A 12692-nucleotide genomic window follows, 5' to 3' on the forward strand; every position below is an offset into this window, starting at 1 on the left:
CGCCCTCACTTGCCCCCGCCTCCGACACCACACGCCTGCTTCCTGGAGTCTGTGTCGTCACATACGTTGTCCTCTGCGTCTATCTCGGAGTCTTGCCGCCTCTTCTGATAAGGACAGCGGGTGTGCGGAGTGAGGGCCCACCCCACCCTGCCTGACCCCGTCTTAACTAATGACACTTGAAATGACCTTAGAATGTTCTGGGAAGGACATGAATTTGCCGGGGAGACTATTCACCCCAGCACAGACCCCACAAGAGACAGGAGTGACATGAGAACCCCTAGTTTTCAAAGGCCTCCTCTGGCTGCTGGCCGCGGAGACCTAGTCAGGGCAGCAGTAAGACAGAGAGTTAAAGCCACTGAACTAGAAAGTGCTGAATCGTTGGAGCGAGAGGACAGTGGCTGGCACCAGGGCGGTCCCGGGGCAGTGACAGGGGCTCAGACCAAGGACGTGCTCGCAAGGCAGAGTCTAGGAGATGTGGTAGAGAGAGGAGCAGAGCCCAGGAACACTCCAGAAGTTTGGAAGGGTCGGGTGGCCACTTTCTTAGGCTGGGGAGGTTGGCCAAGGAGCGGACCCGTGGGGCAGAAACCAGGAGCCTGGTGTGGGGTGTGTGAGACGCAGAGGCTGGACTCCGGGTCGGGAGCACCAGGGAGGGAGGGAAACGCGGACCTCAGCACCACGGAGAGGGGCCTCGAGTCAAGGCGCAGGAGGAGACCACCCGGGTGCGTGGGCCTCGGGCACGCAGAGTCCTGCGCTCGGGGTCCCCACACCCACCAGGCTTAGAGGTCAGGGCGACCCGGAGGAGCCTGTGGGACAAACAAGCGCCCCAAGAGAGCGACACAGCGGAGCTCAGTGACTGTCCAGAGACGGGTCAGCTCTGGTGCCGACTGCTAGGGCCAGAGCACAGCGAGGAACGGATCCCTGACTTGGCCCAGTGAGGTCACCTGTGTCTATGGCCAGAGCAGCTCCGTGGCGTCTGCGGGATGAAGACCGGGACCAGCGTCCCCAAGAGAGGAGAGGCGTGGAGACTCGGAGGACTGCCAGCCCTTCCCACAGGGTCTCCAGAAACGAGGCCGGGGCGGGGGCCCGAGGTGGGGCCTGGAGGCTCATCCACGGCTGAAATGTTGGGCCTTCGGGTCACTGTCCTTCAGCCTCCCTACGCGGTGATGGGGAAGGCAGGGGTCATCGGCAAGATTAAAGTCACGGGGCTGGTTCGATGAAGAAATGGGCAGAACTGGATTTCTCAACTCCTGGACGTTTTTCTACTAAAAGGGGAGCTGATGGCGGGAACCCCAGATGGCATTCTTTGGCTGAAATATAAGCACTTAATTTTGGGGGAACTTTCCACCGAATTGTGAAATAAAGACAGGAAATGTACAATTGTGCAATTACAGCTTGATAAGACTTCACAAACTGAAAACACCCATAAAACCCAGCCCCAGACGAGGAAACAGCACAGCCGTGCGCAGCCCCGTGGGGACCCAGCCCCTCCCTTCCTCTGGGGCAACAACTTCCAAAACTATAGATTCTCCTTTTGTACTTAATTCTATGTATTCCTCTCTTGGTTATGCTTTTATTGTTAAAGTATCATGTTTGTAAATGTCCTTCAAGAAGTACTGAGGAGATCACGGCAACCAATACAAACCCATTCTCAGTAAACATCCACTGTCCTTCCAGGGAGCAAGGTCTGGCGTCCTTGGTGGCTCCTAACTGGAGCGCGTCAAGGGCTCGGCCCCCGGTTGGGAAGGCTGCAGGGGCGGGGGAGGTTTCCAGGTTCCCGGAGCTCCTGCTGTTCCTCACGTGGCTCTCCCTTGGGCTTGGGAGTTGATAGAAGGAATTTTTTTTCCAATAGCCACCGGGGGTGTGACTTTTGGTCTCACTTGGTGGGTAGGACTTGGGGTATTAGAAAAAGGTAAAAGTTCTACTTTCAGGTTCAGTGTTTCCTTGGACGCCACCAAAGTTCTAGATTTAAACATCATAACCTAACGTCCTCTGGAGCCTGTCAGAGAAGGTAAGTGTGTCTTGGATGAAGAGCATTTGCCCTTGAAGTTGAGACCACATGGACGCCGTGAACAGCACACGCTCGTGAGCTCCAGAGCCACGGACCTCGAACCCCAAGGCTGTTGGCTTCCGCCTGGAGCAGAGGAGCGACAGGTCCTGGAGCGACGCCGTCGTGGCTTCATCCTCTGACCCCAAGCTCCGAGGCCTGTGTGGTCAGCTGCTAGGAGGCCCCCGAACCTCTCCGTGTCTGAGGGGGACAGGACCCCACGGGGGACGCGAGCCAATGGAGACCTGGGCCCCCGAGAAATTCAGAGGAACCACCCAGCGGAAGAACGTGGGGAAGAACGCTCATTTCGGATGAAACCAGCATTCGACGGAGGGACGCTCCGCGTTTGGATGAAGCTTCTCTGGGAAGCGCGGCCGCTGCTGCTGCACTGCCCGCGGGCCCTTGGAGTCTCTTCGGGTCTCGGCAGCCGCCCCCTCGCTCCGAGAGTTACCGGTGGTCTCCGAAGCTCGTGTGAACGTCTCCCGTCGAAGGGGAAGATTTTAAACTACTGAGCAAATTCAGAATTTGTAGATCTCTAAACTAGCTGATTTCGGCGAGACACCCTCCGCACTCCTGTCTGGATTGCCAACCCTGTCTCTGTTCCTCTCCCCAAATGATGGCCAAATGCCCCGTCATCGGGCGCAGGTGAAGACAGCTTGGGGACGGACTCCGTGACGCCGCTCCTACGTTACTGACCGGCGCCTGCGGCTATAGGGACCGGAAATAATTAGCCACAAATGAACATGTCGAACCAAAAGAGAAAAATGCCTCGTCGGCTGCAGACGATGAATTACTTTTGTCTTGGTGTGCTAATTGGGAAGTCTACAGCGTGGCTGACATCCCTGGTTGTTCTGTTGGGCAGTTTTACTTATCATGGGAGGGGTCTACTGGGGCTGCGAGTGGGTAGCAGGGTCTGGGCATCGAAGCATCAAATGCTGATCGACTGATCAGATGCCAGAGCCCGAGGGAGCCGAGTACACAGGTCCGTGGCCCGGCGCCTCCCTCGAATGCTGGGCAGATGTGTGGCGCATTGGTCCGGGGACAGAACAAATTCGCGGGGCGCAGCACACAGCCTCGCGGGAAGGATGGTGCCGACTCGGGTCTCAGGTGTAAAACTGGCTTAAGAAAACAGACATTCATTTTGCAAACTCAACTGCATCGGTGTGGAAATGATCTATTTTCAGATCCCACCAGGGAAAAACACTAGGAGATCCCAGGCAGCCCCTCAGAGGAGCCCACCCGCCTCTTCTGGTCCATCCGTCCACCGCCCCAAGCCCCTCTGTGTCCTCTGGTCTGCAGCTGACAGGGCCACGGAGGCCCAGGCTGAGTGTGGCCCCCGCAGAAGGAAGAAGGTGGAGGAGGTGCCGATGACGCCCGCAGCCCTGCCCCTGAGGCGCTGTGTGCCCCCTCTGTGAGGAGAGTGGGTTTGCATCACTGAGCGACCAGCCCGCGTCCTTCCTGCTCTGCCCTTGACCTGGGCACTGCCGCGGCTGAAGGCAGCCACAGACCCCCTTGGATCGCTCCTGCCTGCCTTCACCCCAAGCCAGGCTCGGGGACAAGTGCGTGGAAGTCACGCCCGGCACAGGAGGGGCCCCAGTGCATGCCTCCATCCCGGACCTACCCCTCCCGAGAGCTCAGGGGGCCCGGGCTGCCGGGACCGGCCCGCGTGCGCTCTGACCGCCAGGGCCCCTGTGCTCCGGACTTCGTAGGACTCGGGAGGAAAAGCCCTTCGCCCCCAGCTGGCTTGCATCATTTCAGCAGTCCAGAAAATACACAGACACGCACCTACTGTGTGCGTCTGCACCAAGAGGACAGACGGGGTCAGCACATTCTGCGACAGGTGGGTGAAGGCGGGAACTCAGCGGCTCCCCTCGGAGAGGGGGACATTCAGGCCCAGAACCCTGAGCTGCCTGTGTTTTCCCAGATCGGATGGACGTCGCAGCTTCAGGGCAGAGCAAGACGCCACCTGGAAGGCAGAAGGCTGCAGGGGACAGTTTTCCCTAAGGTGCATGTGAGGGGCGTGGGCCCCCGGGGAGGGGAGGAAGGGGGGCTTGAAGTAGGGACGCACAGAGGCCACAGCGAGCGGCTGGTGCCGGACCCCAGGCTCCCGACCCTCCTGTGCGGTGCTGGGACGTCGGGGCCGGGGTGCGCGTTCCGCGGAACAGAAGCTGCAGACTCGGGGGAAGCCTTGAACCGCACGCTAAGAAGTGCGGCCTCGACGCAGATGGGATATGTGGAGGCTGTCCAGTAGACAAAACGGACAGACAGACACCGGCTTCCCATTCGCGGTGTGCAAAGGGCCCGACGGAACCCCGCAAGTCCTGGGAAGGCGGGCCTGTTCCGCTCGCGTCCGTTCGTTCCCCGGGGTTGCAGTGGGGGCAGCGATCGGCGGGCGGGGGCACGGCGGAGTCAGACGCGGTCTTCCCTCGGGCACGGCGGAGTCAGACGCGGTCTTCCCTCGGGCACGGCGGAGTCAGACGCGGTCTTCCCTCGGGCACGGCGGTTTTCATGAGAAAACAGTCATCGGTGTGAAGGAACGGCGCGTGGGCGCCGACGGAGGATAATTAAAGTTCTGAGTTTAAGTTGATAACGTTTCCAGAACAAAACAAAAAAATGGTTGCAGGGGTCGGGCCGTCCTCCACCGTCCGGCTTTGCCGCCTGAAACCCCGCGGGGGCCCATGGCCGCTGCCTGTTCGGAGCTGACACAAACGGAGAGCTTTGCACGCGTGAACTGCTCGCTCGTGAGTGTGAGAACCGCCGCGCTGAGCCATCCTGTGTGCCGCGGGACGGCACGCGTTTCTGTACTTGCGGTAGGGCTGAAGGCAAGTTAAGGAAACCAGGTTTCCACGTGGGGCACATGAACTTCGAGGCATGTAGAGCAAATCCCCAGTAATGCCCTCGAAGGCCCGGGAGACGCTTCGGACACAGCGGTTGAGGTTCTGAGAGCAGGGACGGTTTGATAGAAATGGGTGCGGTTTCAGCCCCTCATCCTCTGTACGCGAACGAGGGATGCAGAACCCCTGGGGAACCCGCAGACCGAGGTTCTCTGCGTGGGCAGAATCTGGGTTTGCCCTTGCTGCGTCTGAGCTCAGGGTCTCCCAAGGAGGATCCTCTCCTCGACCCCCGAACAGTCCTCGTCTCCGTCCATGGACGACAGACACTGTGGCCCTCGGCCACCTGGTTCACGCCGCGGCTGGATCCCAGCGGGCTGCTGGTCCCGCAGGCAGTGAGTGAGCTGGAACAGGGGTGCGCAGACAGAGAACGGGCTCCGATTCCTTCTCGGGGTCCCTGGCTGGAAGGGCAAGTGCGGGAGCACTCGCTGGGAGGGGCCCCTCCCGCAGGACTCCCGTTCGGGGATCCGTCTTCCGGGGGAAGCAGCGCACCTGCAGTTCCCGCGGCGATGGCAACGCCGTGTGTGGCCGACTTCCCTGCCGCGGGATCCTGTGTGCCCGGGAGTGTCCCCACAGCGCAGGACAGAGCAAACTGGGACATGGAGGTCATCAAGTCCCATCGTTACAGTAACGAGCTCATCAGCCCTTTGGGAGCAGTCTCGGTGGCCACCGGCCGAGTCCCAGCCAAGGAAGACTCGAGGATGTGGCTTGCCCCAGGACGTGGGTCTCCGGCGGCGCGGCCCTGCTTCTCTGGGCTTTTACTTGCTCCCGGAGTCACACTCCCAGAGTCAGAGTGTGGTTCTGTTCTAGCACGTGGCCGTGACCTCCGTCCAGACCGGGCCTGGACCCTGGGAATGTTCCAGCAGCGTTCCCGGTCACAGACTGTCCCTCGCCTGAAGGAGGTGAAAGCTTGTGGCCTTTGTCCTGTCGGCCGGGGCTGCCCCTCCCTTTGGGGGTGGTTTCTAGTGGGGGATGACCTCATGGTGGAACGCCACGCGGGGACCCCCCGCCAGCAAGCCTCATTGACCGACGAGCTGCTTCCAGTGTCTGCGGGGGTGCGGCCGGGCACCTGCCGTGCGCCTCCCGCGTCCCGGCGCCCCCGCCGCGGGCCGCACCTCAAAGCTTGGCCCCCACCGGAGAGAGCACCTGGAAGTGCAGGCGATCACGACCGAATCAGCACGACTGTGTCTAGATGACGATCGCTTTGCAAGGAACTGGGAGAGTGTACACGCACACGTTACTAGTAACCATCGTTACCGGACACACTTCTGGCCAATCACGGGAGTCCGCGTGGCGGCCCCGGGAGGCTGAGAACTATATTCCAAATAAAGGGTTTCCACGCTGGGAGAGAGTGCTTACCGCCCGCTTTTCTGGATAAAGTCTGTGGTCCCTGCGAGCTCTTCTGACGGGAGCCCACCTACACCCAGGTTGAGAACCGCGGCCTTGGTGTGGCCGGGGCCTCCGCTTCCGTCCGGGACGAGCGGCAAATATTTAAAAATAACTAACATGTCACATTCTATTTCTCATGTCACGCGTGTGTGCTCACATGTGACACTTATATTGCGTGACGCGTTACTTTGCCTTAGCACAGTGAGCCCAATTCAATATCTTCATCATTTAGTGTAAGCACCCATCAGTATAAACGGATGCCTTTGAGAAATAGCCGGGCCTCTCTGCCAGCGCTAGCAAAGTGCCCGGCACCACCCTCATTACAGAAGTTATTTTATCTTTAATTAATTTCATTGTATTCGCTGTCATTCCAATTTCCCACCGGCACAGCTCGTATGTCACAGTTTACAAGCCCAGATGCCCAGATAACCATGTAGTGACTGATTTAAGCACTTGGAGAAAAGACGGGAAGGTCTAGAGTTTATTTGGTGCAATGTCAGGTTTGGTGATGTCTATTTTAATTGGGAATAGAATTTTCCACTGAACTTTGTGTTCAAGTCCAAGAAGCCCAAGTTATCCATAAACCTCTTGGCTTCGGACCTAGACAAAGGGGACGTTAAACTGTTATAAAAAGGGAGAGAAGATCTTGAGCAGAAAAGAGCAATGGAGTAGGAATCTGGTATCTGTATTCGGTGTTATTTGCGGCTGAAATGAAGGGAAAAGGGCGCTATCTCGTATTTCTCTAATCTACAGGAGAAAGGTAATCCCCGCGCGCTCTCCCCGGCCCCGGCCTGCACCGGTCTGCTGGTTCCTTCCTTTATTCCTCCAGTAGACATGGCGCCCAATGCGGGGATACCCTGGCCTCGTAAACTCCTACTTCAGTGGGTGAGGCGGACAGATGGCCTTGCCCCATCAACGCTGGCCTGCAGGCCCCGGAAGGGGGAGACTGCCCCCGAGACCCCAGGGCAGCGACAGACGCAGAGCGCAGACATGCAGACCCCATGCTCACCAGACTCGATAGGCCGCCGGCAGCCCCAGCAGGTGGGTGTGCGGAGAGCGTGGTGTGCAGACACCGTCCCCAGGGCTGCTGCCCACGTCCAAGCCTAGCCGGCAGCGGTTCCTCCGTGTGAACACGTGTGTGAGCACAGACACGGTCATTCGCGAACCATCACCCAGCACGACGCCCCCTTTCCTCACCGCGGGACAGGCACGTGATGCTGCTGCTCTGCGGTCGACCCAGTCTGACCCCCTCTGGACCTGAAGCCCCACCTCCAGGGCCCGGTCTCTCTCAGCCCTTTCGACGGTGGCGCACCCCAGCGGTGCTCTCGGGTGTTTCCTGCCTCTTCAGGGCCTCCCTGCTTCCGTCCAGGTCCACCCGGGCCCTGATCTTCTCGGGCATTCGGCTCCTCCTCCCAAAAAAGGTCCCGTGATATTTAATCCTACAAAATACATGAAGGACAGTGACCGCGGAGCCACCACGCAGCGGACAGACGTTAGTGTGGATCAGCCCGTGGCGGGGGCACCTCTAACCCTCGGCTGGGCTTTGAGGCTCCGCCCACCTCCCCTCTCTTCCCCCTTCACCTGCCCTCCGCCCGTCACCTCCCCACTCTGCTCCCCCACCTCCTCCCTCCTGCCCCTCCCTTCCCCCCTCACCTCTGCCTCCCCCCTCACTGCTTCTCCCCCTGCTCCCTGCTCAGCTCTGCTTTCAGCAGCAGGAGACCAGCCTTTGGGCCCCATAAGGGGAAGACGTGTGCACTTCCTGGTGCTCCTCTGTCCCTGGACCACATGGCCACGCAGGCTGGCGAGAGCAGACCTGTGGCCGGGCCCGCCGTGGCCATGATCGCTGTCACCTCGTCACCTGCCTCCCTCCTAGAGGACTTCCTCTCCCGTAGCTCAGACCGAGGAAGAACATGGCAATGACGAAAACCTCCGTGGACAGTTCCCTCTTACCCGTGAGGAAGACAATGTCTTCCGCGATGAGACGAGGCTGTGACTGCTGGCTCGGCCGTCCCGCTCCAGAAAGGGGCGCAGGCTGGGTGGCCCCAGCGCCTGCAAGCCACAAAGGTTTGTCCCGGGTTCCTCCCGCAGGCAGGCTTGGCCCTGCAGGCAAGCGTCACGGCCACACCTGGACTCACAGGAACATCTTCCCTTCCCTTAAAATGGGCACTTTCTCCTTTATACCTACGGGCAGCCAGAGCCGGGGGACGGGCGTGTGCCCCGGGCTGCCGCGTATGGTCCCCGACAGTGTGCCTTGCCCCGGGGAGGCTCCGACGCTGGCTCTTCCCCACGCGGCCCTCACACCTGTGTCCACCCCTCGCGGTGGCCGCCTCCGGCCACGGGCACAGACTGACCCTGTCCTCCCGGGGCGGGCTTCTGACGGGGTCCCGACCCGCTTGCTGTCGCTCTGCCTACGCCCCCCACCCCCAGTGCGTTTCCAGTCAGCACCATCTGGTCCTATCGGGACCTGTAAGTCTGAAAGGCGCAGAGCGAAAGAGATTTCAGGGGCTACAGATGAACTTTTATTCAGTGGAGAAAACATTTCATGCTGCATCTGGTCTCTCGACGACATTTTAGCAGGAAGACGGACACTTAGCAAAGGGACCCAGGGCCAGCGGCAGCATGAGTAGCCCAGAGTCCCATTAGGCCGCGTCCTTCACCGCGTCCCGCGCCTCGTGAGAGGATGACTGAGTGGCCTTCTGGGTTCCATGGTGAGGGGAACCCAAGTTTGCAGACCGGCCTCAGGAGCCGAACTTCCCGGTCTGCCCGGGGCCTGGACCTGCGGAGCGGGAGAAGGCCAGGCTCCCAGCCCCGGTGCTGCTCCCCCTGAAACAAGGCTGTAGCCGGAACAGCCGCTGGTCTCTAGTGACGGGCTCGTCTCCCGCTGCGGGGTGGAGCGCGCCAGGAGCGGGCTGTGCGCTGTCGGTTTGCCGACTCTGTGTTTCCCGCACCGCTCCGGTGAGACAGCAGCGGACCGGACTCTCACGAGGGTTTCCTGACCAAAGTGGCTTGGGAAAGATGGCTTGTTTCTCGGAGCTGGAAAGAGAAGAAACACGTTCAACTGCGTTTCATCCACCTTGAATATTTTGACTCTGGGTCTCCTCCCCCTGCAACACACACACATTCTCTCGGCTATAATACCTCTTAATGTCACTGAACTTAATGTCATTGAACGTACCGCGCGCACACACACGCACACACACGCACACACACTCTCTCGGCTATAATACCTCTTAATGTCACTGAACTTAATGTCATTGAACGTACCGCGCGCACACGCACACACACACACACACACACGCACACGCACGCACACGCACACACACACTCTCGGCTATAATACCTCTTAATGTCATTGAACGTAGTTTGAAACGTGCGGTAAACAGCGAAGACTGACTTTCTCCATCGCCACCCGGATCTGCAGTTCCGTGCGCTCCTCCGGTCACAGCGGGACCAGCACTGGCCGGGGGCGTGTTCAGCTGCTGGCGTTGCTTGTGTCACGCCCCTTCGGACACAATTTTGGAGCTGCCGCCCCAGCCTGTCAGCTGTGTCAGGACCAGACGCGACGGTTGGCTTCAGACTCGGAAACAAGGTTGCGGGGGACGACGTGTCGCCTTCATTCCTTGACTCTTCCCACTTGCGAGTCTGGAGAAGGGGGCGGGTGAGCAAGCAGGACGGCCTCCTTCTGTCCCTCCGGCCCTGCCTCCCTCCGACCCTGCGGCCCTGCTTCCCGCCCACTTCCGCTCCGGTCAGACCAGCCTCACGGAAAATACGGTACAAAAGTTTATTTACTGATTGATCAAAATCTCTCCGACACCACAGAATTTCCACTGAATGATATATTCCACCTTAGATGACGAAATAGGCATGAAGAGCCCTAACATTGTGGGAGAAACAAGTCAAATGGCCTGAACTCGGAATTTCTGATGAGCACATTGTTTAGGACTTTGGAAGACGCGACGTCTCCCCCAAGAAGCTTCGACTTTATTACTTTTTTCCCTCTAGGTCATAAGGGAACATGCCCCATCATCAGTTTGATTTTCTCAAAAACGATCTTATTTTCTGTCTTAAAAAGCTCAGAAAAATGTCGAATATGCCCTTTCTGTGTATGTTGCAAACTGTGAGGCACAATCTTCAATCCCTGTTTGTGCAGAATGAGTCTCTAAAATGTCAGATTTTTCTTAACTATTTTTCTTGCAAGTTACCTCGTGTTTGAGTGAACCTCCAGCCACTGGGGCTACCGGGCAGGTGCTGGTGGCCGTCACAGGTGTGTGGTCACAGCTCCTTGAGCTTCTCAGGCCAGTAGGACCCCTGCCAGCCATGTTAACGCCAGCGTCTCGTGTGTTTCTTGCACATTCAAATTCATCTAACTATAGAGAACTTGACATTTGCTTTCTCTAGAGAATGTTCCTGTTTTAGGCCAAGAGGACCCACTGCGCCTCCAGGACCAGAGCAGGGCGGCCCTCAGGAGTAGCGGCGGTCGGAGCTGCCCACACTCGGAACAGGTCTCTATGAGGACGAAGTAGGCAGGTGATGTCTGGACAGACGGAACACAGGGAGGACAGGTCTGTTTTCACAGGGGTAGCCGAGATCGGGCATCCGGTGAGACTGTCTGGTGTGTGGGAAAGGCACAGACCCAACGGTGGGCCGTGGGACATAGAGTCTTTTATGGGAAAGTCCCCTACAGGGCGCCCCCCTGCCCACCTGCTAACGTGGTTCTGATTCTCGATTTCTAGAAAAGGACACCGTACTTCATGGCAGAGGACAGAGCTCCAGGGCCCGCCGGGAAGCCGCTGGTGTTTCGCGTTGACGACAGCACCCCAGAAGCGGTGCCGAGCGTCCTGCTGGAGCGGGGGTGGGACAAGTTTGAGCAGGGAGGGCAGGACGTGGAAGACCGGAGCCTGTACCGGAGCGCCCCCTCCTTCCGCGTGGCCGAGCACGCCGACAACGAACCCTGGCAACGTCTCAACCACCACCCGGGCACCACCCGGCTCACCAGGAACGACCACCTGGCCAGACACCTGAGGCACATGAAGAAGACGTACGGCGCGGCCCTGGACGAGTTCGTCCCCCTGGCGTTCGTGATGCCCAACGACTACAGCAAGTTCGTGGCCGAGTACTTCAGGGAGAAGCCGGGGGCGGGCGGCGCGCGGAGCTGCTGGATCTGCAAGCCGGCGGAGCGCTCCCGCGGGAGGGGCATCCTCCTCTTCAGGGACATCAAAGACTTAGTCTTCGACGACACCTACGTCGTGCAGAAATACATCTGCAACCCTCTGCTCGTGGGCAGGTACAAATGCGACCTCCGCATCTACGCGTGTGTCACCGGCTTTCAGCCTCTGACCATTTACATCTACCAGGAGGGGTCAGTGCGGTTCGCCATGGAGAAGGTCGACCTCGGGAACCTGCGGAACAGCCATGCGCATCTGACCAACAGCAGCATCAGTAAGTGCGGGCCTCGTACGTGAAGGTCAAGGAAGTGGTTGGCCACGGCAGCATGTGGACCTTCAGCAGGTTCTTCTCTTACCTCCGCAGCTGGGACGTGGACGACCTGCTCCTGCGGCAGAAGATCAACCACGTGGTGATTCTCACGGTGCTCGCCATCGCGCCCTCGGTGCCCGTCGCGGCCAACTGCTTCGAGCTCTTTGGCTTTGATATTTTGGTCGATGACAACTTGAAACCATGGCTTCTGGAGGTCAACTTCAGCCCCGCCCTGTCCATAGACTGCTCGGCGGACGCATCCGTGAAGAGGAAACTTATCCATGACACCATCGAGCTGACTTACTTACGCAGTCTAAGAAACCAGAGGGCAGAACCGCGTGACGGTGCCAAGGGGAGACGCAGCGTCTCCCTCGCCAAGCTGCACGCGGGCGGACTCAGCAAGCCTGGCAGCGTGCGCTCCTCTGAGTCCCTCTTACAGCGGACGGGTAGAACTTTGAAGGATGAATCTGCCGTGAAGAAAGCCCTAAAAATAGGCCCTGAAAATAAACATGCGTCCCAGCCGAGGGAAATGGCGAGCCGGAAGAAGGACCTGCTTCTGTCCACAAAAGAACCCCCAGGACCAAGCCAGAGCTAACGCGGAGACACTCGACCTCTCATAAGACGCTCCTTCTGTTCATGTCGCTCAGTCAGTCGTGCGTGGGCAAGACCGGCGTCTCCCCGTGCGCCCCCTCGCACAGCAGCAGGTGCCGGGTCTCCAAGCAGGGAATTTCGTGCTCATTTTTCCTTTCAATGAAGCGACTTTCGGAGCATCTAGGGACGGATTAAATGTCAGAAGCATAATCCAAGAGCTCCAGAAACTCATGAAGAGCAGCATCCCCACGTGGTGCACATGGAAGCAAAAAGAAGGTGACGGGCTTTGAGGGAAACCAGGG

General features: G+C 59.0%; 1 protein-coding gene across 1 annotated transcript; it reads left to right on the forward strand.

The window, feature by feature from the left end:
* Positions 1-11075: 11075 nt before the first annotated feature.
* Positions 11076-12680, forward strand: TTLL2 (tubulin tyrosine ligase like 2). Its single transcript, XM_032338401.1, is given in 4 exon segments — positions 11076-11772; positions 11775-12368; positions 12371-12490; positions 12493-12680. Coding segments are annotated over 4 exon segments (1599 nt in total).
* The last annotated feature ends 12 nt before the right edge of the window (positions 12681-12692 follow it).

This window comes from Mustela erminea, chromosome 4 (genome assembly GCF_009829155.1).
Source record: "Mustela erminea isolate mMusErm1 chromosome 4, mMusErm1.Pri, whole genome shotgun sequence".
In the NCBI taxonomy this organism is placed as follows: Eukaryota; Metazoa; Chordata; class Mammalia; order Carnivora; family Mustelidae; genus Mustela; species Mustela erminea.